At 47.0% G+C, this 26,602-nt stretch overlaps 1 protein-coding gene across 2 annotated transcripts in view; it reads left to right on the top strand.

Moving 5' to 3' along the window:
- BTBD2 (BTB domain containing 2) overlaps nt 1-23,976 on the top strand; it is a 37,213-nt gene extending 13,237 nt beyond the window's left edge. For both annotated transcript variants that reach the window (XM_061600563.1, XM_061600562.1), the window contains 7 exons: nt 2,267-2,423; nt 3,650-3,755; nt 5,945-6,142; nt 9,810-10,002; nt 19,267-19,354; nt 20,664-20,810; nt 21,179-23,976. In XM_061600563.1, the coding sequence (XP_061456547.1) occupies nt 2,267-2,423; nt 3,650-3,755; nt 5,945-6,142; nt 9,810-10,002; nt 19,267-19,354; nt 20,664-20,810; nt 21,179-21,340 (1,051 nt within the window). In that variant the 3' untranslated portion in view covers nt 21,341-23,976. The remainder of the gene's footprint in view (nt 1-2,266; nt 2,424-3,649; nt 3,756-5,944; nt 6,143-9,809; nt 10,003-19,266; nt 19,355-20,663; nt 20,811-21,178) is intronic.
- Nucleotides 23,977-26,602: the final 2,626 nt, after the last annotated feature.

Raw genomic sequence — 26,602 nt, 5'->3', positions numbered from 1 at the left:
AGATAGATATGCTCAGGATGGAGATAGATAGATATGCTCAGGATGGAGATAGATAGATATGCTCAGGATGGAGATAGATAGATAGATAGATATGCTCAGGATGGAGATAGATAGATAGATAGATATGCTCAGGATGGAGATAGATAGATAGATAGATATGCTCAGGATGGAGATAGATAGATAGACAGACAGACAGACAGACAGACAGACAGACAGACAGACAGACAGACAGACATGCTCAGGATGGAGAGAGATAGATAGATGTGCTCAGGATGGAGATAGATAGATAGATGTGCTCAGGATGGAGATAGATAGATAGACAGACAGACAGACAGACAGACAGATAGACAGATAGATAGATAGACAGATAGATATGCTCAGGATGGGGAGGGAGGGAGAGTAAGTAAGCCGCCTTGGGTTTCAATCATGAAAAGAAAGGCGGGGCTGAAATGTAATAAATAATAAATAAGTAATAGTGAAGGAAGGCTGAGTGGCCACATTCCAAAAACGAGTGCAACCCTGAGGCCCAGCTCGCTTAAAATACATTACATTGCTCCCCCCCCATGTGGAAGGGTCCTAGCTCAGTAGGACAGTGTCTGCTTTGTATGCAGAACATGTTCAGTCCTTGCAATCTCCAGCTAAGCCTGAAGTCCTGGAGAGCCTGTGCCCGTCAGTGCAGACAGTACCAGGAAGCTGCCTTATCCTGGGTCAGACCCTCTGGCTCAGTATTGCCTACCTGATCTTAGGGTTTTAGGCAGGTGGTCTGTCCCAGCCCTAGGGAGTGGGCCTAGTGGATGCTCTACAGCCCTCCCCCCCCCGATGCTCAGCTCTGTGCAGCAATGCCCTGACTTCGTATAAGGCAACTTCCTGTGTTCCCAGAATGGTGAAAAGTTTGTGTTCCTCTTCCTTGTTGTTGTTTAAATGGATGTGTCAGCTACAGCACTTCTGGATACAATCCAAGCAGAGTGTTTCCCCCCCCCTTTTGTTTTAGAGATTGTTTTGTTATGTTCATAATATTGAAAAGCTGTTTTTGCTTCCTGTTATATTTGTTATGTTACTGTTTCATTATTTGTTGCTCTTAGGAAATTGTTTTTGTAATTGTTTTTGAGGTGTGTTTCTGCTCCCCTTGTCGTAAGCTGCCTTGAGCAGAATTTTTTGTGGAAAGGCGGCATACAAATAAAATGATGAATGAATGAAGTGTTATGCATTCCTCCAGTTTGTCGACCTCCCTGCCTGCCTCAGGGTGGTTTCCAGCAGTACATAAAATATGATAAATACCTAAAAAAAAAACGTAACAGTATAAAAGCAAAGAGTGGTTAGCAATTTACTCCCAAGTGCTTGGCAGAACAGGGTTGTGCTTGCTTGCTGGTGGACACCCATCAGACGTCTCTGCCGTTTGAAAGGCGGAATGCTGCATTTTAAAATAATAAATAATCCATTAAAAACCAGAACAAATCAAGCAGAGGTCCCTTTTTAAAAACAAAACTGGAGAGCCAGGTTCGCATGAGGGGCCGTGTGGTATAGTGGTTAGAGCGCCAGGCTAGGACTAAGAAGAGCCTGGTTCAGATCTTCCCCCCTTATTTATTTTATTTATTTAGACTATGTCTATACCGCTTAATATATAAAAAAATCCCTTCCATTATGAAGCTCACTGGGTACTCTTTCCAACTTCACCTCTCAGGGTTGTGCATGAGGATAACAGAGGAGGAGCGATGAGCTCTTTGGAAGAGAAAAAAACAGGCTGTAAGTGTTAGTAAGCAAGTTTGTCTCCCCAATCCGCCTCGATTGCATACCTCTGTTGTTGGAGGCAGTGCGCTTCTGGACACCGGTTGCTGGAACCCGCAGGAGGGAAGAGCGGCTGTTGTACTCAGGTCTTGCTTTGCAGCTTCCCACTGTGAGGACAGAAGGCTTGACTAGATGGGCAACTGGCCTGATCCAGCAGGCTCTTCTTACATTCTTATGCCAAACCCAAAGAGCTCCCTCTTTCCTTTAAAAAAAAAAAAAGAGGCTTCTAGTCCTCATGGTGGCTGAGAAGTGCTAGAAAAATGAGGTGGACACATTGGGGGTTCTGGTGCTCCAGGATGAAATGTCTGGTTTGAACGAGTTGGTGCCGAATGAAGAATCCGCCTTCTGTTTATGGGCAGAGAAGCCTCTTCCTAAACAACAGCTAATTCATTCCATGCTAGTGCTGTTACCGTCTCAAGTCGAAACTCTCTTTTTAATCGTGGCAGTGTTTTCCGCTCCCCTCCCCACCTCTTGTTTCCAGGTTTCTCTACTCAGATGAAGTTCAAATTGGGCCAGAGACCGTGATGACGACTCTTTACACGGCCAAGAAATACGCGGTCCCCGCCCTCGAAGCTCACTGTGTAGAGTTCCTGAAGAAGAACCTTAGAGCAGATAACGCATTCATGCTTTTAACGCAGGTATGTTTGTGGGGGAAGTAGTCTTTTCTGTAAGGAGGTCAATGCTTATATATTAGAAAACAAACCACAAGAAGACACTTTAATAGTTCTGTGTGATCTTCACCACATAGGACAGACACGTATCCTTTGCCATCCCTGTCCATAAAGCAGATTTTTGCTCGTCAGTCAGCCTTGTTTCTGTTTGCAACCAATGCACATCACAAAATGCCATTGTCGCAGTCCAAACACAACTTAAAACATGTATATTTTAAGAACTGCTAATGTATTAATGTTCCATTAAATGGTAACATTCCTCAAATCATTTCGATTTTTTTTTAAGAAAACCCATTGGCATATACCTTTACTTTGTACATCGCTCAGAGTGGCTGGGTCTCCAGCCAGATGGGCGATAAATAAATCACATAAATAAATCACTCTTTGGATCAAAAAAGCAGGTTGTAACTTTTCTTTTCTGCTAGTGTGTATGAAATGACACTATAGGTAACAAGCTCGTCTATGTCAGCCAGCAACAATTTGAAATCATCTGGTTGACCTTTTAGGAAAATAATAACTTGCACAGAGGGATCGATCCCTGGGCAGATTCTGTAATGGGCGGTGTAAGAACTTTTCCCAGCCCACCTAGTGGAGATGCCAGGTATTGCAACCTGGGACCTTCTGTGCGCAAGGCTTTGCAGGTAGAGTGTGCAGCGTCTTCAGTCTGACCTGATTTGCATGCTCAAAGATGGTTGTTTTGTTGGCATAGTTAAAAGTCTAAGCCAGTGGTTCTCAAACTTTTTTGGTTCGCCGCAGCGCACTGTAAAACATATAAAAATTTTCTGGCGCACTTTGTGTACAAAATTAAAAATAATATATTTTAAACTATGAATAAAAATAAACTACAGAAAACTATTGCTTACCCTATACAAGTGGGTTTCTTCTCATTTTTAAAATATACTTTCATAATATTTGAGGCACACCTAGCCACCTCTTAGGGCGCACCAGTGTGCCTGGGCGCACCGTTTGAGAATCACTGGTCTAAACTGAGCAAATGCATGCTTTGACTAGGGAGGGAGAAAGTTAATTCCTGCAGATAAGCAGCCCTTTTATGGTCTATAAAGCACTTGGAAACAGCACAGAAGTAAAGTGTCTTCTTCAGAATCTCCTCCTCTTCCCCCATTTTTACATCTTCCGTATCCATTTCATTTCATTTTCCTTATTCTATTTGCCGACCACTGTCTGCGTCTTAGGCCAGACTCTTTGATGAGCCCCAGCTGGCCAGCCTTTGCCTGGAAAGCATAGACAAGAACACTTGTGATGCCATCAACGCAGAAGGCTTCACGGATATCGATCTGGGTAAGTCGTCTGCTTTCAGGCTTGCACCATCGTCCGTTGGCCATTTGGATATTTCTCTGCGCTGTTTGGGTCCTGGCCGTCTGAAGAGCTGGAACTCGCGACAGAGAGAGTGTGTTTTCTGCAGGAGTAAAGGAAAAAAGCAGAGTATGTGGTACTTTCCACAGAGTCCTTCCTGTTTTCATTTTCGTGTTTCTTTTTAAAAAAAACAAATTGCTAGTCCTCATGGCTGCAAAGAATGCAGACAAACGGCTGGTGAAATCCCAAAAGTCTAGAGAAGTGGCAGGAAAAGATTTCCAGCAGTGAAAGAGTAGGAACTCATTGCCCTGATGAGTTTCTCACCCCTCCCACTGAATAGACCTGCATAATTGGTCTGACTAGCAAAGACCAAATATGCAAATCTAATTTCTACAGATTGGCACAGGATCTCACTGTTGCTGGTGTGTGTGTGTGTGGGAGGTTTAAGCACAGCCCTGGAATTCAGCAAATCATTCTTTTGGATGCAGGTTATGAGGGTCCCGAGTGGTTTTTAGAAAGAACAGACAAGGCGATGTCAATTTGTGTTTGGGTTGTTGATTGGGGATTCAACGTGATTGAATGCTCCTCCACACATTTTTTAAAAAAATCCCTGCATGCAGAAAGCTGATGTGTGAAGGAGAAGGTTTCTGGCCTCACCCTTAAACGATATTTTCTATGTGCAATGCATTTTCCTTTTGTTTTTAAAAAAACCATTTAAGCATGTGAGCTTGAAGCAGAAGACCCCAAAAGCACGTAAGTTGTCTCATTGGCTGTGTTTTATGCACCAGCCAAGTCAGCCTCTGCGTCAAGCGGCGAAGAGGACATTTTGTCCTTGCCTTTTTTCACCAGCTGAACGTCACAAAGCCCATTGTCTTGTGCACGTGGGACTCTTGCCAGCAAAGGCCTGGTTTGTGCCGTTGCATTCCTCCCAGTCACGCAGAACAAAAAAGGGAAGCAGGAAGGCACCAGCTGTGATCACGGCGGCTAGCTCATTTGTTTATTTAGACAACTTACACGTCGCTTGTATTTAAATGGAACTCTAAGCGGTGTACAACGCAAGTTAGACATCTTAAACAGCAAATGCAACAGCAAAAGCTACACAGTCTATAAAATGTCATTGATAACAGAACATCCTCGTCAGTATCAGCCGCGGTGTGGATACCTGCGTGCGGCCCTTTTTTGTTCCCCGTGGTTGCGTACCTGCCCACGTACGGGCTTGCGTGGAGAGACTGAACAGTGCAAGCGTGACCCTGGTTTCTTGGCCACAGCAGCGGTTGTCAGACTGTTCTGGGGGCAGCTCTGGTGTTCTGCAGTGGCTCCTCAGCCTGAGAGGCAACCTGCCTGGCACTCATGAGCTTCCCCCTACAACCGGAGATGTTGTCGTTGCACTCTGTGAGCTTCCCGTCCAACTGACTGTGCTAGATGGGACTATTGGCCTTAAGCAGGCCTCTGATGTCACCTTCAGCCTTGCGCCCCCACCCCAGAGGATGGGAATTGTAGTCCCAAGGACCTCTGGGAACTGGTCTTGAGCACACACTCGGCCTCGGTGCTGCCCCATTTGAATGAACTGGGCCTGGCCTTTGACCCCATGTGAGCGGTTTCTCCCCCAGACGGCTCTGCGATGCAAGACTACCTGAGCAGTTGGCTCAGTGTGCAAAAAAGGTTTCTTGAAGCTGTCTTTTGAAAACCAGCAAGTCTGCTGAGTTTGTTTCTTACCTGGATAAAAGAATATACACCCTCACCCCCACCTGCTTACCCTAAGTTGGGGGTGGGCCACCTGTGGTTCTGCAGGCAATGTTGATGTCCCAGCGACCATCCGCCCCACATTCCGTGCGCAAAGGTGATGGGAGTTGGAGCCCAGCAACATCTGGAAGGTCACCACATGTTCCCCTCATCTAAGAATTGACAATCCCTCCTGCGTGAAAGAGGTGGAGGAATGCCTCTCTTTAGAAGAGGCATTCCCTCCTGAGAGACAGGAAGGCCTCTTAGATCAGGGACGGGGAACTTCTGGGCCCTCCAGATATTGCTGGACTTCTTCTGACGCTAGCCAGTATGGTCAGTGGCCAGCATCATCGGGCAGGCTGGGGCTTCCCTCACCTCGCCTGCTTGTGCATGAACACCATAAAATATCGGGGCCTTTGGGTTGGTTTCACGCGACCATCCTTGCCCAACAGACACGCTGGTTGCCGTCTTGGAGCGGGACACCCTTGGCATCCGTGAAGTGCGCCTCTTCAATGCGGTGGTCTGGTGGTCGGAGGCGGAGTGCCACCGACAGCAGCTGCAGGTGGTCCCGGAGAACAAGCGGGAAGCCCTTGGCAAAGCCCTCTCCCTCATCCGCTTCCCCTTGATGACCATTGAGGAGTTTGCTGCAGGTGAGCGGGGAGCCCTTCCCTGAAAACGGGGCCCGACTCCTTCATGGTTCAATGTCACAGTGACCCAGGAAGCCGCCTTTACGCAAAGCGAGGCGTTTGGCCCATCTAGTGCAGGACTGTCTACTCTGACAGGCAGTGGCTCGCCAGGGGTCCCTTTTTTAATCCTGCCCTATCCAGGGGTACCTGCAAAGCAGGCTTGCACGATTGTCCGTTTCCTAGAAATAAAGCAAGATTCTACTTGGGGTTTGTTCATAAAGGGCTGGTTTAATAGGAACAGGAAACCACCTTACGCCGAGTCAGCCACTGGGGTCCATCTAGCTCAGGGTTGTCAACACTGACTGGCAGTTGCTGTCTGAGATTCCAAGCGGGGGGGGGGGGTTGAACCCCAGGGAGCCAGGGATGGAATTTGGACCACGTGGCAATGGCCCTTCCCAAATGGCCCGGGGCGTTATTTTATTGAATACCATTTCTCCTCCCTGTTGGTCCTCTTCTCCCCCCCCCCCAGGCGGCTTACAATAGTCATTAAAATAACAGCGACATTTGAAGAATAAATGCGCAGCCCCACAAACACCTCCTGGAAGCAAACCTTTGCTGCCCGCTCTCTGGAAAGCGAATTGCGAGGGAAGGCAAGCAGTTGATGCAGGGCAGGGAGTACCCCCCTGCTGTACCTTTCCGTGGGGGAACTCGGTTTCTAAAAAAATGGATTATTTTATTTATTTATTTAAAATATTTCTATCCCTCCCTTCTACCCAATGATAGGGCACTCAGGGCGGCTTACAAAAATAAAATCGAACACGTACATAATAAAATTGTAAACAGTAAAATCACAAAAACATTAAAATCAATTAAAATACATAAAATACAACACACACACATATATACATATAGAGAGAGATTGGTACTAAAGGGACTACAAGGGTAAAATTTAATGCAGAAGGCATAAAATCAGTGTCAGGCTCTACCTTTGGTCCCTCCCAAAGGCTCTCTGGAACAAGATCGTTTTCAGAAATCTCTGCAAAACTGACAGGGAGCCCGCAGAGCAAACTTCTTGGGGTAGAGTATTCCAAAGCTTGGGGGCCACAGCTGAAAAGGCTCTCTCCCGCGTGCCTGTCAATCTAACATCTTTCACTCCAGGCACGCAGACCAGACCAGAGGATTAGTTACACAATGGATGCCATAGCAGTCAAACTGGTTAGTTCCAATGTTCTCTTTGATGTTTCCTTTTAAAGTTATCTACGGCTTAGGGAATAACCTTGCGGGCTTCCCATTGGGGGCATCTGGTTGACTACCAGATGCGGAATCGGGTCCCAGTTAATTGGAAAATATTTCCGTTTCAAAATGTTCTTGAAAACCCACATCAGTGGGGTGGGTCTAACTCCGGTGGGCATTCCAAAAGTGGAGGTTCCACGACAGAAGCACCCAGGATGCTTCTGATGGCCGGGGTCTGTGTGTGTGTGTGGGGACAGAGCATAGTCCCCCACGCCCCCCTGACTGATCTAAGTACATGGGCAGGTTTATCAGTGGAAGTGAAGCATTTTCTCTACCCCTGCCCCACTCCATATTTGTGAGGCTTTTGAGCTCAGTATGTGAAAGCAAATGGAACATTTTTAAACGTATGGAGGCACGAAAGTTAATAAAACGAAAAGCAACATGAATCTGCTTGGCAAAGTGTGTTTGGAGCAGATCCAGTCCTTGCTGAGGTCCATAGCTCTCATCCCCACCATCCATTTAAAGCACTCTTCTGTCACTTTAACTGTCATGGCTGTGAGAGGAGGAGAGGCTCAAAAGAGCCCCCTTTTTCCCTCCCTTGCACAGCTTCGTTGTAAGGTACACCTCAAATTATTTGATAGCACTGCCACCAATTTCATACACCCCTTTCCTCCCAGACAGGAAGACTCTGGGGGGGCCCAATTTAGTACTTAGAATCCTGGGATCCTAGGGATAGCACCCTATGTGCTTCCCAGCCAGACCCCGCTCCATTTACTCAGAGAGTAAAGCCAGTGCACATTCTTCTGCCTCCCCCTGCCCCCAGGAGAGCAGAGCAACGTGCTGGTCTTTTAAAAACCATGGAATATACATGGACCCCAACGGTCTTGGCACGTGTGGGTGTCTGAATACTTCGATAGTTTGGCAATCCAGGCACACAGATCCAACTGTCCAATTTATATCACATTTTCTAAGAGTAAAAGAAGGCAAAGGAGGAGGAACAAGCAGAATCTTGAAATAAAAGGAGCTCTTTAGCTCAACTTAACTACCCTTGCTACTTGCCAAACAGGCTTCTGGTCTCCTCGTGTATAAAGCGTGTGGACGGCTACTGGCAGGCCTCTGTAATGGTGTATGAGGGGCAAACGGTGGGTCAGGCAAACCAGAGACAAAGAACGACATGGCCCAGCTTAGTATTAAAAGGGCACTGTCGTCCCATGGGTTTGAGTGACAGCTGTCAGAAGGTGCCCAATCGGATTGTAAGCCACATTTTGAAGGCAAGGGGAGGTGGGCCCCTTCTTGCGCTATGAGGGCTTGCTAGATGCTCTCTGAGGTTCTGAGGAAACTGGGTTTCTCAATATCAATGGATTTCCAAGTTCCTGTTAGACATGGATCTGGATTCCAGCTGGGGTTAGTTAGTTATTATCACTGGATGAGTTAGCCAAAATGGAGGGCAAGAGAGCAGATTTTTGGGAACTTTAGTTTGCGAAGGGTGCTAGGAACTGTAAGTCTGGTTTTATACGCTTTTGTTCTTTTCCTAGAATCCTAGACTTATAGAGATGGAAGGGTCCTGTGAGGCCATCGAGTCCAACCCCCTTCTCAAGGCAGGAATCCAGCTTAAAGCATCCCCGACAGGTGGCTGTCCAGCTGCCTCTTGAAGGCCTCCAGCGTTGGAGAGCCCACCTCCCGGGGTCATCGGTTCCTAAAGGAAAGTGGTGTAGTGTAGCAATTAGTGTTGGACTGGGGAGACGTGGGGTTGTAGTCATACTCAGAGTAGGCTCACTGAAATTAAAGGGCATGATTAACTTGGATCCATTCATTTCAGTAGGTTTTCTCCGAGTAGGATTGAGCTGGATGCAATCCTTGCGCTCAGATTCCCAGGCCAGGTTGCTCGGTGACCCGGAACAGTTGCACTCTTTCTCTCTCTCCCCCTCTCAACCTAACCTTACTTCAGAGGGGGTTGTGAGGGTAAGAATGTAAGAAGGGCCCTGCAGCGTGATCAGGCCAAAAGGGGCCCATCTAGTCCAGCATCCTGTTCTCACAGTAGCCAACCAGATGCCCAAATGGGAAGCTGCAACCGGGACTTGAGCGCAACACCAACTCTCCCCACTTGTGATTCCCAGCAACTGGTATTCATAGGCACGCTGCCTACAATGGTGTAGGGAGAATGCAGCCATTGTGGCTAGCGTTCGTTGACAGCCTTATCACCCTCCGTCAATTTGTCTAATCCTCTTTTAAAGTCATGCAAGTTGCTGGCCATCGCTCCCTCTTGTGGGAGTGAATTCTGTAGTTTAACTATGCACATAACATAGTTAAATTATGAAATGTGCTCCCACAACAACCTTGTTAGGATAGCAAGGGTGGCTGGGCCTGGGGAGAGATGAAAGAACGTAATCACTGAATGCAATAATCGAACCTTAGTGAAGTGCTGCGGTTGACGTCTTCTGCCTGCCTTTTTCCCCAGGACCAGCTCAGTCGGGCATCCTCACCGACCGTGAAGTAGTCAGCCTGTTCCTCCACTTCACCGTCAATCCCAAACCGCGGGTGGAGTTTATCGACCGCCCCCGCTGCTGCCTGCGAGGGAAGGAGTGCAGCATCAACCGCTTCCAGCAGGTAGAGAGCCGCTGGGGGTACAGCGGCACCAGCGACCGGATCAGGTGAGTGTTCCGACACAGACACTGGGTGGCTCCCGAAAAGAGAGTCTTCACCCAGTGGGCTTGGGGAGGCATTAGCAATGCTTGGATCAGCCACTGGGGGCATAGTGATCAGAACAACCTCGTATAGCACAGTGGGGAGGAGAGCCTGGCTGGGAGTCCAGAGTCTATGAGTTCAAATCCCCGCTCGTGTCTCCTGGGTGTCATGGGCCAGCTAAAGATCACCCCCACAGCGAGCGGCTCAGGGGTTACGTGTCCGGCCACCTGTGCAGCCATGGGCAAGCTTCATTGTCCCAAGGAGCCCAGTTGCCCCCCAGCTGGCAGTTGCAGACAAGGAAGGGGCTGGCTTGTGCAGCTGTGGCAAGCTGAGCAGGCCCTGGCCAGCTGGGGAGGACTAGCCTCAGAGGGAGGCAATGGTAAACCCCCTCTGAATACCGCTTACCATGAAAACCCTATTCATAGGGTAGCCATAAGTCGGGATCGACTTGAAGGCAGTCCATTCCCAGTTCCTCAAACCTGGTGCCTTCCAGGTGTCATCAGACTATGGCTCCCAGCAGCCAGCATGGCCGTTGGTCAAGTCTGGCAACCTTTGGTATGAATAAATTTAATTTGATCAAAGATCAGTACATAGAGACATGAGTAATTAAAATGATATAAAATACATAAAATCACAAGTGAATAAAAAGTCCAAAATTACAGTCAATATAAATTTCCTGTATAAGGCCATTTATCATCGCTTTCTGACATGCAATATCAGCAGCACAGAAACTGGCCACTCTTACTGTCACCTGTGGATTCCTGTCTGCCAGTAACTATGTTAAGTAAAACTCGCTGGGTATGTCCGGAATGCTTTGTAAAATTGGGGTAATAAAAGAGTAATGGAGATCTCTATAAACGGTGCAAGGCAGTAAAACGTGACCTACATTTTCCACTTCCTCCATTCCACACAGATCCTTTCATGATAAGGTACTCTTCTATATTTTCCCTCCAGGAGGGTGGATGGAAGTACATTGAACCTGGCAGCTGTAAAAGTTCTTCTATATTTAGGGATATTCAAGTTTGTTAGAGAGGTAGTGGGCTCTCCGACACTGGAGGCCTTCTAGAGGCAGCTGGACAGCCATCTGTCGGGAATGCTTTGATTTGGATTCCTGCATTGAGCAGGGGGTTGGACTGGATGGCCTTACAGGCCCCTTCCAACTCTACTATTCTATGATTCTATGATAATGCGTAGGCACCAGGGCTGTCTTGTTATCGCTGAACTGCCAGCAAGACTCCAGTGATTGTGTAGTTCTGTATCCCAAATTTGCTGTTGGATAATAGTTTTTTACTTAGCATATGCAAGGGCGAGAAGAGCACAAGGGGTAAATCCCAGATTTCTTAGCATATCCAAGGGTGAGAAGAGCACAAGGGGTAAATCCCAGATTTTGCAATTTCTCAAATTGTTTCCATCGTGACTGATGTGCATCAATCAGTGTCAAAGCGGCCAAACCCACAGGAGAAGAAAATCAGCTTCAGCCAGTAATGAAGCCTAAGAATCCATGCACAGGCTTCAGTAGTAATTAGCCCTGCTTCTTAACAAAGCAACACATTAGACACACAGCTTGGGCGTCATATGACATCTTTGAAATAGCCTTCGCTAAGATCACCTGGAAGGCTGAAGGTGCATATTGGCCCCCCAAGAACTGAAACGGAGCCTTTATACTCCTCTGAGCATTCCAGTAGCTTTTTTTAAATGGGCTCTCCAGGAGCCTGATGCATGGAAGGTTACACCCAGATAAACATAAGATATGACCTGTTCAATAGGATGGTTATTAATCTGCCATTTATGCTTTGTCCTCTTCCTGGAGAAAACTAGTACTTTGGACTTGTCATAATTAATCATCAAACCTTTCTTATTACAACAAGAGTCCAGGGCTTTTACAAGGTGTCTTAGACCTATACTTGTCCGGGAAAGAAGCACTGCATCATCAGCGTACAAAAGGATTGACAGGGCTCTGTTAGCCATTCTTGGTGGGTGTGAGTAAACCTCCGCTAAACTCTTAACTAAGGAGTTAATATAAAAATTGAATAAAGTAGAGGCAAGAATGCACTGTCGTGGAATTTACGACTGAGTTCTTTTTGAGGAGATTTAATAATGAAGCCAAAGCCTGTTTTAAGGTTGTTTATTTAGCTAAGCGCTTAGCCAGAGTAGAGCACAGGCCTCTACTCTCTTCCTCAAAATGGTGGTTAGTTACAGACAGTTATATACCTCTTCTTCCGTCACAAGCATGGCAACAGTTACATTGCTACAATAATGCTATACCCCCCTGTACCATCCATCCTCCCTCCATTCCTGCAATATCAGTGTCCTTGGCACATTTTCACTACAACAGCACTTTTCTTTCTTGTCTACGTGACTCCCTGTTGAGAGCAGAATGGCAGTCAGACTTGTTCAGTATTGCTCCAAATCCTCCTCAGCACCCTTGTTTAACTCCATTAAAAGTTGAAATGGAATCAGATAACTGGCCAGCAGGGTTACAACTAATCCACGTACAGGTGTTTTTGTACAGTTTACGGATAAGAGTTAACAGGCGTCTGTCAGTCTTCGTAACCTCAAATGTCTCCTGCAGTCTGTCCCTCTGAATCAGATCGAAAGCTGATTTGAAATCAATAAAGGCTGCATAGAGAGCTCTCTCTCTGGGTAATGCATATTTTTCAACAAGGTGTTGAAGGCCTAGGCCCTGGTCTATAGTAGACCGTCCTGATCTGAAACCAGCCTGTTCCATCTTCTAATATGCTTCCTTGTTCTAGCCAGCTTAATAGCTTCTCATATAAATGGCTGGTTTATTTATTAACAACACTTAACAGGCTGATAGGTCTGTAATTTGCAGGGTCCAATCTAATAGCAAGTCCCCAGTCCTCTGGAATGCACGCTGTGCGATCAATACAGGTGAAAACAGGGCTGCTAGAACCAGAGCCCCCCCCTCCATATTGGCTTTAAAGCAACTCAGGTGGAATATCCGCTCCAGGGGCTTTGCCAGGTTTAAGACTGAGAATAAGGTTAGTGACTTCGGATAAACTGGGGGCCACTCTGGCAAACTGTTATAAATAGTCAACGATGTTTGTTGAGGGGGCCTGTCCCTTTGCATACATAGCGCAGAAGTGCGACTCCCAAGCATTAATAGGGATATGGTACTCCAGATCAACTGTTGTGTTTTGCCAGCCCCTCAAAATCACTCTGCCGAATCTTGCTGAATCATTTGTCCGAGATGCCTCATAGCCATGATTCTCTTTGGGCTTGTTTCTTTTTTTCTTTAATCAAGGCATTGTACCTTCTTTTTTTGCACAAACCAAGCCATGGGAAGAGCTGTTAAATTCATTTCCCTATGGAGCCTATATTTTTCCACTAAATTTTTTTTCGTTGTTATACGTTCTTGGTCAAACCAGGTTTTAGACTTGTTTCGGGAGTAACATCTTACAGGCAATTTTGAAAAGAGAGAATCAGTTCTTGAAATAATGTTTTAGGGGAATCTGCAGCTAATACGGCGTCGTGGAGGCAAGTGTTCCTTTCTGAGTGCAACATCCCTTTGAATAGACCACCAGATATGTTCGGCTCTCATTTCAACATCTGAATTCAACATGGATTTATGGTTAGCATACAGAATCTACTTTCTGGAATTTAAAGATAAAGTCAGGAAGATGGTCACTCTCAAAGCGGTTACCCACTTTGCAGCTATTTACAGTTTTTAGCAAATTATAGGAAACTATAAAATAATCAATTGTTGATACACCTATTCCAGATAAGAATGTAAATTCTCCATTCTTATCTCCCTCTACTCCCCCATTGGGAATTACTGATTCACTAGAAAAGACAATAATGCTGGGAAAAACAGAAGGGAGTAGAAAAAGAGGAAGTCCAAGCAAGAGATGGCTTGATTCCATAAAGGAAGCCACAGACCTGAACTTACAAGATCTGAACAGGATGGTTCATGACAGATGCTCTTGGAGGTTGCTGATTCATAGGGTCGCCATAAGACGTAATCGACTTGAAGGCACATAACAACAACAACATAAGACATAGGCCTACATAGTTGCATCCCTTATCCTAGATTGCCTATCAGATAATGGATGAGTTTCCTCTATTTCAGGCGGGTGCTCATGAAAGTGGGTGTACAAGGCTTCATCACACTGACCAATTCGTGCATTAAGATTGCCCACCAGGATCACTGAGGCTTCTGGGTACAAGACAGTCAATCTGTTAATATACCCTTCCAACTTCAGCCAATTCTTTTTAACCTGCCATTTTTGCCTTACTGGAGACAGACAAAACATTAATTTTCAGAAATGCTCTAAATTTAATGACTGCCGAGGTAGCCAAATGAATCAAAGGCTCTAATTTAAAAAAGGAGGCCTGGATATTGATGAATATTGAGATACTCAAACCACCTCTAGAACGACCTCCCCTAGTACTCGGAGATGCAACCAGCGAGTGTGAATCAAAATCATTTAAAAACAAGTCCTCATTGGCCCATGTCTCTTGTAACAATACAATATCAAAATTATTAATAGAATTTACAATTTTACTTAACCATCCTGCAGTGTTCCAAGAAAGAAGAGTTAACTGCGATTTACATTTTGTCAATCCTGATAATGCAAGATCTCCTCTTGGTGGATGCTCTGGGCTCTTTTGTAGTTGGAATTGTTCCCACCTGCGTTATATGTTGTTCCTTTCTTCCTATAAGTTCTAATTCTGCTCATCCTACTGACATTTGATATCACCACCTTTATCGGGTGGCTAGCAAATTCAGCTGGCCTCTGTGGCGAACCCATTTCCTCTTCTTCCAAATACCTCATCTCATCTATAGTTCTTAGTCTTAGCTTTTGAATCAGTGAGCACTGTGCTCCTGTTATTACTCTGCTCAGATTTATATGCTGAAACATTTATCTCTACAGCGGTCAGGTCACTCTGGGCACCCTTTTCCCTCTCAGCAGCCAACCTTCTCCCACCCATCCCTTCGGGTGATTTGGTATACCAGATCCTGGCTCTCAGGATTCCTGCAAGTTCCCGTTCTGTCCATAGAATCATCTCGACCTGTCTGCATAGTTATCAGATGGTCTCTTGACGCCCCCAGTCTTGTCACTATTTCATTTTGTGCTTCTGCATTCAGAGCGCAAAAGGAGTTTAAGAGAGCTTTCTGCTCCTTGCAATGAAGATGTCTTCGCCCTTGTTCATTAATCCAAGTCGGCTTTTCCCATAACTGTTCCGAGGTGAGTTGGAATTTATGCGAGGGAATACATTATCAAATTAAACCAGAACTGTTACTAGAAGCTAAAATGATGAAACTGAGGTTATCATACTATGGACACATAGTGAGAAGACGTGATTCACTAGAAAAGACAATAATGCTGGGAAAAACAGAAGGGAGTTGAAAAAGAGGAAGACCAAACAAGAGTTTGATTGACTCCATAAATGAAGCCACAGAGCTGAACTTGCAAGGTCTGAACAGGGTGGTTCATGACAGATGCTCTTGGAGGTCACCATAAGTCGTGATTGACTTGAAGGCACATATCAACAACAACAAACGTCGTATCTGGTTCCGTTAGCTGAATTAAATAGATTCAAGTATTGGCGTTCTCTCTTAAACAACCTTTTGTGGATTTTGGGGCATATCCTCCTAAGTCCCATAGGGGTGCTTGATTCTCAAAGCATCTTGAAACAATTACACCCCTTTGTATAAGATCTCCCCTGCTATCAAAAACAATTCTGGCTAAACCCCACTCTTTAAAGGTGCACAGATACAGGCATACCCCACTTTAACATACGCAATGTATGTAAAGTGAAAATGTTCACTTAAAGTGAAGCAATTATCCATGCATGTACTGCACTGCAATCGCCACTAGATGGCAGCGGCGTCATGCCATTAAGCGTCCTTAATTGCGAAGCGTGCGTACGTTAAGTGGGGTATGGTGGAGTATGGAGCATGTCCGTTATAGCGAGGCGACGTTAAGCTGGGTATGTCTGTATAATTATAATGCAAATACTCCACGTGACTTATGTCTGCTACAGTGAAGTCAGAACTCAAAAGGACCTCGTTTAATATTTGCAAGAGCTGCATTTTCCGCTCATTTTGATTTAAAAACCCACTGGGTTTGGGGTAATTAGAGAGAACCAGCTTATGATGGGGGAGAGCCAGTGTGGCGTAGTGGTTAGAGTGTTGGACTACGACCTGGGAGACCAGGGTTCGAATCCCCACACAGCCATGAAGCTCACTGGGTGACCACTGCCTCTCAGCCTCAGAGGAAGGCAATGGGAAACCACCTCTGAATAATACCGCTTACCATGAAAACCCTATTTGTAGGGTCGCCATAAATCGGGATCGACTTGAAGGCAGTCCATTTCCGTTTTTAGCTTGTGATGGATCAGAACAAGGTTCCAGTTGTTGTCATTTACAGGCTTCTTCTGACAGGATTTTGATCCAGGTGTTATCATAATCTGTAGATCCTGATTATCTGGATCCTGAACCTTATCCGGGATGCCGAACCATCTATACTCTTAAACTCATTATCTGTGCATTTTGTTTAGTTACTGGCGTCTTCTAAGCTTCCGGCCAGATTTTAGTTTAAGATCTTCATCTATTAATTCAAAAACCTTCTTAACCATTTTCTTAGAAGGTGCACATTTTGAGTTTTGCACACTCTTCCTCTTTTTTAAGTTAACACTTTTCTTCCTTATCACCTTGGGAACCTTACCGTTCTTCACAGCCGACTTATTTAATTCATTTGTTGGTAACTTGCATTTGCTTGGTTCCTTATCCACACCATCACTTTTAAACCCTGAGCTTTCACTTTCACAAGAGTAGTTAGAGGCTCATTGCACTCAGATAAAAAAGATTTAATATGTTCAGTATCCTCCTTTAGCAAAAAAAAAAAGGAGAAGCCATCCTTCTGTTGACAATTTGAACTCCGGAGTTACCTTGTGCTAAGTGGGGGGCCGCTCTCTTGTTTACTTCCCCCGCACTACAAGCCAGCTCAGTAACTTGTCTTAGCATAAGTTCATTTAGCTGTTTATCCTTATCAGGTGATTGTACTTTTTCCTGGGTCCCCATAGTTTCAGCATGGGCCAGCTCTAATGCCAAATTTACAGTGGTTACATCCTCTTTCTAATTACCTTGCCTTTCACTTTGAAAATCCACAGACCAATCTAGGAATGTGTTCTACGCATAAGGGAGCTCCCCTTCCACCTCCTTCTCTTCATCTCTGTTTGCAAAAAAATGTGTAATTTTTGTCTGCTCACTCCGAACCCTCTGTCTGTTCTGAGGAATGCTCTCGAAAATGGGCGAAATCCCCAAAACTCTGCGTGCATTTCTGGTAAGCAGCATTCTTTGCACAGCAAAATATAGAATGTTTAGTGAAACAGAATGCCACTTGAGGGAGTGGCTTTCTTGTTCTAAACAGAGATTAACACAATTGCTCTCGGTCTTTGTATGCTTATATTGAAATCCTTGAGCTTAATGTAACGTGTTTATAGTCTGTGTTTATCTTTAACTTGGATTACCAACCTCTAGAGAGCCACAGGAGTCTAAGATGTGTTCCCTACCACGTGCAAGAAATGGAAGAATGCTTCCAGCTGATTGGAGTTGATAGGGGTCTCAGTCTCGTAATATCTGGAGGGCCACTGGGTTCTCCAGCCCTGATATAAGAAGAAGACGTATTCTTCTATCTCAGGAACGCCTTATCTAAATAGAGGCATCTTTCCATCTTTTGCATGCAGTATAATATACTGCTACGTAGATCAGGGATGGGAGGCCTGTGACCCTCCAGATGTTGATGGACTTCCATCATCCCTGACCATTGGCCAAACTGGCTCCTGGGAGTTCAAGTCCTGCAACATCTGGAGTGCCACTGTTCCTCCTGGATCTGAAAGAGTGATTACCATTCATTCGTTCATTTTTGGTTCTGTTTGGGAAAGTGTCTCAGCATTTGACTTGTGCTCCAGCATGGGGTGGAGCAACAATCCTTGAAATATCAGCCAGCGTATCTTTACCTTGCACCCCCCCCAAGTAAAAACCAGCACCTGCCAACTTAAATCCACTAAATCTCTTGCTATGATTGGCTGCCCATTTTACAGCTTCCAGGCCTCTTCAAAGAAAGGATAATGAACTGCTGATAGTAACACTTGTATCGCTGCAGCCTGACGGGACGCCAGAGCTTTGTCGTCTTTGGCAGATAGGTCCGTTCCCTCCCCCTCCAACCACCCCATTTCATGGTTGCGCCCTATCTGTTTTTAAAGCGTGCAGAACTAGATTAGCGACAGTTTTCCAGGTCAGGAATAACCTTCGAAGTTACGCTTTCCAGGACGTTAGGTGTTCAGTATGTTCAGGTCTGCCCAAATAGATTGGAGAGATACAAAAAGAGCCATCTGTTGATTACAGCAGAGGCGGGGAAGCGGGTGGCCCTGGAGATGCTGTAGGCAAAGGTCACCGATGGTGGGAGCTGGGAGTCCAGCAACATCTAGAGAACCACAGGTTTCCAGTCCATGATACAAGAAAGAGTAGTGGCTGCAGCTTGCACTTGAGCAGGGGGTTGTACTTGATGGCCTTATAGGCCCCTTCCAACTTGACTATTCTGCGGTTTTATAAAAGAAAGGGTGGAGACACACACTGCTGTGCCGGTTCCAGTGCAGGGCATCTCCACCTCTTTTTTTTCTGAAAATGAGAGCAGACAGTGCTTGTCAGTCTCCACCCCTTTTTACTCAAAAACCTGGTCGGATCAGCTGGAGTGCTTTTTTTAAAAAAAAATCCAGCTTCAGATTTCACCACAGATGGGTAGATCGACCTATTGCCCCTACAGGTGTGGCCAACGGAAACGCTTTGCTATGTGATTGGCCCAACGCTTTGCCTGAAGCCAGCAGTGGGGAAGGGCGGCATGTGCACCCAAGGGCAGAGTCGCCTCAGAATGCAGCCAGGAGGACCGTTCTGTCTGCTTTTGAAGCGACTGGTGTGCCCAAGAACAGCCAAGGACGCCTCTCCCGAGAGCAGAGAATGCGCCCCTTAGATCAGTGGTGGGGAAACCTGTGACCTTTCCGATGATGATGGTGGACCCCAGCTCCTATCAGCACGGCCAAGCGGTCAGGGATGATGGGAGTTTGACTCCGGCGATGTCATCTGGAAGGCTGCAGACGTACCCACCCCCAGCTCACCAAGGAGCCTCAGCTTGCCCATCCAATGTGATTTTTCTGCACTTGTTACCAGCTTGCCTTCCCCCCCCTCCTTTTCTCAAACCCTCCAGGTTCTCCGTCAACAAGAGGATATTTATAGTCGGATTTGGGCTGTACGGATCGATCCACGGCCCGACAGATTATCAAGTAAACATACAGGTAAGGGACTTCCCAGGCTTCCACTTGTGGGAGGGCTCTGAATTAGATGCAGAGGCTTTGACCAAATTTAATTAGCCAAGACTTATTTCCATAACCAAAGTTGTGGCCTCCTCCACGAACACACTCTGAAACCGTACCGGGGTGTGTGTGTCAGTATATCTTAGTTTGTATTCATTTAGGATATTTATGAAACCGCTTTGCATTCACCATGGCCATCCTATGGATCAAGAATTGGGGACCACCTGTGACCCCCCCCCCCAGCGGCCCCAGCAAGCCAGCATGGCCCAATGGGGATGATAGTGGGAGTTGGGAGTCCAGCAACATCTGGAGATGTTCTCCATCCTCGTGTATGTCCTTTGGCAGTTTCTAAATATAGCCCGAAAGTTTGCAAAACATACAAAAATACGTACAAGAAAAAGCTTTAAGGGGGGGGAACCCAAGGAACCCCTATTGCATTGCTGTTGGGGGGCAGGAGTTACTTTCTCTGCAAGGACGTTTTACGTTGCATTTTACATAGAATCATAGAATAGCAGAGTTGGAAGGGGCCTATAAGGCCATCCAGTCCAACCCCCTTTTGTTTGGTGGGTTTTGTTTCAGATACCTCTCGACATCAGTTAACAACAGTAACTGCCACTAGCATCCCGGGAGATCTGGAACTCTTAAGTTGATTTTGGACATTTTGTTATGTCATCTGTCTTTTTCTTGCTTGAAGATGTTACTTGGTTTTGGGGGTCTTTTTTGTTCCATATACCTGAAAAATTCAATAGAAGTAGTTAATAATAATAATGAAAGCTGGCTCCATGAGGGTTGAGCAAGCTCTGTGGCCACAGAATGCTAGCTGACTGATGGAGGGGGAAGATTTTTGGATGCTTGACTTGAAACAACGGCTGCAGCTTGGTTGCTGAAACTACGTGGAAGATCCAAGGCTTAATCCCTGCCTTTTCCACTTTCAAAGGGACTCTGGCTGTGAGATGGGGAAAAGCACCGCTTCCAGTCAGGGCAGGTGATATGAAACTCAGTGGACCTGGGGTGCGATTGACGCAGCTCCTACCCACAGCAGAGTTGATCCTGCCTTGAAATTCCCAGAATCTCCAGGGGTGGTGGTTAAACGTATTTCAAGTTGTGTGTTTTTTTAAAATAAGCCTCCCTCTCCCCCCAAGACCCTGCAGAGCTAGAGTAAACAATATTGGCTAGATGGACCCAGGGGTCTGGCTTGGTATAAGGGCTTATGTGCTGGGAAGAGAAGGGCTTACATCTTCATTTACAAAAACACCTTGTGTGAAAAGGGTTTTGTTCTTCCCGTCCCCAGATCATTCACACAGACAGCAACACAATCCTGGGCCAGAACGACACCGGCTTCAGCTGCGACGGATCCTCCAACACATTCCGGGTTATGTTTAAAGAGCCTGTCGAGATCCTGCCTACTGTCAGCTACACGGCCTGTGCAACGTTGAAGGTGCTCCGGGCCGGGGAGGATGTGGGCTTGGGGGGGGGGGCGGGAGGGAACATCCTTCAGAAACAGGATGGAAGGAAAGCGAGACTGGTTCTGATCAGGTCCTTTTCCAGCAGTCCAGTTTTGTGGCTTGCTCGGTGCTTGTAGGAGGAGAAACAGGTTCCAGGTTCCTGAGCGGTCACCATTTGTGGCTAGCGGACTGTGCCTGCTTTGGTGGGTCTCCCATTCAACGAGGGCCTCTCTCGCCAATTTGGTTTGAGCAGTTACCCCCAGCACAGAGGGTCTCGATTGGGGGGCCGCCCAACCTCCATAATGGCTTCCGTTGAATCGTAACAGACCCGTCCCTTTTTCTCTGTGACCCGCTCGCCTAGGGCCCCGATTCCCACTACGGAACCAAAGGGCTGCGCAAAGTGACCCATGAGTCGCCGACGACGGGTGCCAAGACCTGCTTCACATTCTGCTATGCCGCCGGGAACAACAACGGCACCTCGGTGGAGGACGGGCAAATGCCAGAGATCATCTTCTACACATAAGTGGCTGCCCCTGGGGAAAATCTGCCGTCGGGCGGACAGGCACGGCGCATCTTCTCCTCCTCCCCCACCACGCACATCCTTCCAAGCTGAAATTGCCGGCCATGTTCTGCCACACTAACGGGAGGCCTCCTCGCCGACTGCTCCTGCTCTCAGTTGCCACACATGGCTGATGCGTTTGCTGATGACGGGATGCGTTTGCTGGCCTTGCTTGCCGTCGTTGGCCTGGGAGCAGGGCGAGGTGGGGCCTAGCGCCTCCTTCCACCCACACGCAGCCTGCCTCGGCTCTTCCATTGCGTTGCGAATGTAGCTGCTTCTACATCTGGCTGTCGCGGTGGGTGACAAACTCATTCTCGCGGACGGACAATCCCCACCAGAGGAAGCCCCTCTCTGCTGCTGTCAGGTGGGCCGGGCTGGGGGAGGCAAAAGGGCGTTACAGATGGTGGTTGCTTGGCAAGGCTTTACCCAGAGCGCAGTGTGACCAGCTGATGTTCTGGCTAGTTCAAGCAGCTTAGGGAGAGAACTCCTTACGCTACCTTGGCATGTTGAGGGCGCATGCTTTGGATGCCAAGAGCAGGAGTTGTGCGATAGCCCCCGACGCGGAGCCGTCTAGGGGCAGAGTTCAAGGGAGGCGGATCTGTTAAAAGACTTGGGAAATCAGCCCTTTTGTGGCCTTGCTGCATCCTCAAAAGGGGGTGACTGTTTCCCTCAGAGCAGCCTTTTCCCAAGAGGTGATTTCACAGCGACGCAAACGGGCTCCTTCAAGGGCAAGAGAGGTGTCTAAAGACTCTTGATCTTTGATTTGATGCTTGCTGTGGCTTCATATAATGCAGCTTAATAATGCACTTTACTCTCCTGCTGTTTTTAGTCTTGATCTCATTAACAAGCTGGTGCCATGGCGCTTGACTTACTAGTTCGGAGGGAGCATTCATTTTGGTTTTCAAACAGGGAAGGAACTGACTAGGGCCCTGTGAGAGCCACCTTTCCTGAAATGCAAGACCCAAGTGGCGATTTCTCTCCTTTTTTGGCACTTTGGGGGCGAAGAAGCATCACCTTCTCCAGGCTTTCTTCAGTAGCTACCTGTGATGGCCCAGGAGACAACGATGACACTGTTTGGGGGGCACCAGCTGTCTGGCGCACACGCTCAAATGGGGAGCTTTGCCCAACCCCTTTTTGCTAGCTGTACTTTGACTGAAACATCAGTCACGCTGCCCGATGGGGTACAACTGTTATAACTACCCGTTGCCTGTTTTGTGTCGCCCACGAGCTCCCCCTTCCTGGTGAAACGTGTTAGTTCAAATGCTGGTCTCCTGCTTTTGCCCTTTTGCAGGGTGGGGATTGCAGTAACCCAACGGGCAGTCAAATCTGGAAGGCTTTTATCCAACGTCTAGGTGATCGGAGGGTGGAGACATTATTACAGAGGTGTTTGCACCCCAGTTGTGCTCAAAGGCTGGCACTGCTGGGCATGTGTTGACCAGATCCTAACCAGGGCTGCAAGTTTCCCACATCTAATCCCTGTGGAAATGGCAGGTGAACCAGCAAGCACCTTGGCAGTCTGTCTCTCTGCAGATGCTCAAGCAGGCTGTTTTTGTCCTGCAAGGAGTCGTCCTTTCCCTTGCATTGTAACATATGAATTGCTCCCAACTCTTACCATTCAAAAGGTGTCCGTGCGCCAAATCCAGACGTGTCACTCTAGCCAGGAAGTTCTTTGTAAAGGGGGCTGAGCTTTCGTAAAAGCCAGAATCTTTTATCCCCTTTGCAATTGGGGGCAGGGGTTGGAGTGTGTGTTTTGAAACCTGTTTAGGTCTGTTCCACTGCCAGGAAATGACCTCCCTTTAAGAAATAATTGCTGTTGTTTGTGTTGTCCTAGGGAGGTGTGTGTGGGGGGGTTCATTTCTCAGATGTTGGACCTTAACAGCAAGAAACCCAACAGCACCTTCTTTGTGATACAACAGTGCATGCAAGTCCCCTTCCAGGATTTGCATCCAGTTTTTGTGTCTGCACTTACGAGCCTCAATACGGCCAGTATGGAGAATGGGTCCATTCTTCAGCCATCTGCACAAGGGAAGAGAGCCTCTGTGCACGGTGCGTAGTACTAGATGCTGCTGTTGAATTGATCCATCTTAAACCCATTTCCCCCCCAATGCTCAACCACCTCTCACCCTTTACCAGAGAAGTTTCTTGAGCTGCGTATATAACCCCCCCCCCACACACACACACCTTTTCCCTTTATATATAGTGATCACGGAATAGGTTCCAACAGTTACTGACTTTGGGGGTGGGGGGAAAGACTTAATAATTGCAGTTGCAGTCCACACTTTGAAATCCCACCCTGTCCCCTTCTCGAGTGTGGGATGTCTTTTGGGTGGTGCGTGTTAGAATACCACCAGCCAAAGGAAGAATTCTGTATCATTGATGTTCTTGGGCTGTGCTGCAAATTCAGGCACACTCAACTTGCTGTCAACCCTCCCCAGCCGCCAACCTCCTGAAATCCACTCCTGCGAAATTACTCGTGTTGTCACGACGGAAATAATGAATGTACCAGATGCTATATGCATAATATATATTCAGTGTTAGCCATGGGTTTGCTCTGCTATTTGATTTGTAAATAGGAAATCAATAAAGGCAAGATGCTTTTAGGCACGCGTTTGTGGTTGGAAAGGAGAAAGGTTTGGAAACCGCAAAGGGTTTTTTAAGAAAAGTATTTAAAAACTGCAGAGGGAGACTCTTGGACTGTTGCCTTCATGAGGGGGGGTTCCTATAAGCCTCAAATTAGCCAATTATTTGTTACATTTATATCCCACCTTTCCTCCAAGGAGCCCAAGGTGATGAGGAGTACACACGTCTCCCCTACTCCCCATTTTATCTCTTGCCAACCCTGCGAGGTAGGTTAGGCTTCATGGCTATGTAGGGAGTTTGAACCCTGGTCTCCCAGGTCCAACACTAATGACTACACTATAATACAGTACTTGGGGGGGGGGCTTAAGAGCTGAAACTTTCTAAACTTTTTATGAACAAAAAACCCAGATCTTTCAACCAAAACACAAAGAATCATCCTTGCAGAAATTTTTCATCCTTTTCATTTAAAAAAAAAAAAAAATTCAACCCAAGGACCACATTCCCTTATGGACAAACATGCCAAGGGCCACATATGATGGTGGGCGTGGCCAGAGGCACAAGCAGGCAGGGCAACAACTGCATTGAGCAGGGGGTTGGACTTGATGACCTTATAGGCCCCTTCCAACTCTACTGTTCTATGATTCTGTGTACATTTTACACCTTTGCACAGCGGGCAAAGGTTTCTGCACACACAGAGTCCCAAGGGCCAGACATAGAGGCCTGGGGGCCGCATACAGCCTGCCACCTCCCCTAAGGGAAACAGAGTCGCAACGTCCTTAAGAGCCTCTCCTGCATGAGTAGACGCAACTGGACTCACTTTGTGTCATCAGCTACTTCGACCTCTGCGGGGGCGGTGATGGGGGCATTGGAATGGCCGGCCGTCGGGTCGTCTGTGTTCAGCTCCCCGTTGGTCGAGCTCATGACCTAAGGAGGGAACCCAAACACAAGGCAGGTGAACCAAACAGCAGCCCAGCAGAGCGCCTGAAGTCTATCCCTCCACAGTCCTTGCCGGAATAGTAGTGATACCTCTCCTTCAGTGTGTCTGCCTAGAAAGGGGATTGGGGGAGGGGAGAGAGACAGAGGAGTGAGAAAGGGGCACATGAGGTCAGTTGCACCCAAACACATCCAACGGGCAAACGGTAGCTCAGGGATGGAAAATAACCCCCAGCTACAGATCTCTGTGAGAGCCAGTGTGGTGTAGTGGTTAGAGTGTTGGACTATGACCTGGGAGACCAGGGTTCGAATCCCCACACAGCCATGAAGCTCACTGGGTGACCTTGGGCCAGTCACTGCCTCTCAGCCTCAGAGGAAGGCAATGGGAAACCACGTCCAACACGCACGGGCAAACCCAACCTGTGGCAGTGGGAACTAGCCCTGGCGTAACAAAAACGGCTTGTATTCATAATTGCATTGCACAGAGAATTATCACTGGTGTGCATGTACTCAAGAGATCAGCAGTCCAAGAAAGCACAGTTCTTCTTTCCAAAATACAGCAATGAAGAGGTTTCTAGTCCTCAAGAGGCTGCAGAGGTAAATTTGAAAGCATGCAGGTAATGCTCGGCAGAATCTCAAAATGTAAGCCTGGAAATCCAGCTCAGAGCTTTCTGTTCCCCACCAGTAAGAGAAGTATCATATACCTGTATAACTACGGGTTATGTATATGCTAATTTGCTTACATTTGCATGGCAGAACTGACCTTCAGGCCTTGCCAGGGCAGGCTCCCCCGGAGGAAGTACATAAACATGTGACCTAACGCTTCCAGGTCATCCCTGCGGCTTTGTTCTGTGCAAGAGACAGAAGCAGGCATTTTAGTTGAGTCAAGGGCCATTCTGCAGGGTCGTTGTTATTTTAGTAACCTTTCTAAAAAAACTATCTTGATGGCGAAGCTTAAAAAAACACTTCCTGGGGGACACTAAGAAATAGCTTTCTTCAGTCGCGTGTGTGCATGTACCTGTGTGTGTGTGTGTTAACTGCAGTACATTTTGTTCCATCGGATAGGTCTCTGCCCCTCTGAATGAGTTCTAAGTCTCCCCTGTTGCTGCTGCTGCTGGTGGCGGCAACTTTAAAGGTTTTTTTTTTCAGAATAAAAGAGAGCGACCCTTTTCGACACCCTCCACCCTCTTCCAACTTTCCATTTTTACTCCTTGCAAAAAAATGACAGATTAATCTTTTGGGAAGTGCACTGGGAAACCTTGGAGCACCCTCGATATAAAGCCCTCGAGCCAGTGTGGCAAAGCTGTGAGGGGATCGGACTATGAGGACCTGGGAGGCCAGAGTTCAAATTCCCCCACAGCCATGAAGCTCACTGGGTGACCATGGGGGCCAGTCAGCGCCTGTCGGCCTAATCTACCTCGCAGGGCTGTTGTGAGGATGCAGTGGACAGGCAGAGAACTATGTCACCTTGAGCTCCTTGGAGGAAAGGTAGGATATAGATGCAGAAAGACAGAAAGCTCCAAGCAGGTGAGCTTTTGTCTCTTCACGAATGGAGCATCCTCCTGCCTCTGCACAGGCTATATTCTCCCTCTGAATAGGCTCCTTTGTTTTAATGTATTTTAAGGTTTGTTTTTATGATGCAGCCTAATATAACATTTGCCTTTCATTGCCTTTGCTCTGCCTTTCCCTTCTGTAATTGTAGTTGCATAAAAT

This window comes from Rhineura floridana, chromosome 18 (assembly GCF_030035675.1).
Source record: "Rhineura floridana isolate rRhiFlo1 chromosome 18, rRhiFlo1.hap2, whole genome shotgun sequence".
NCBI lineage: Eukaryota > Metazoa > Chordata > Lepidosauria > Squamata > Rhineuridae > Rhineura > Rhineura floridana.
This window is presented reverse-complemented; position numbering and strand designations above follow the sequence as displayed.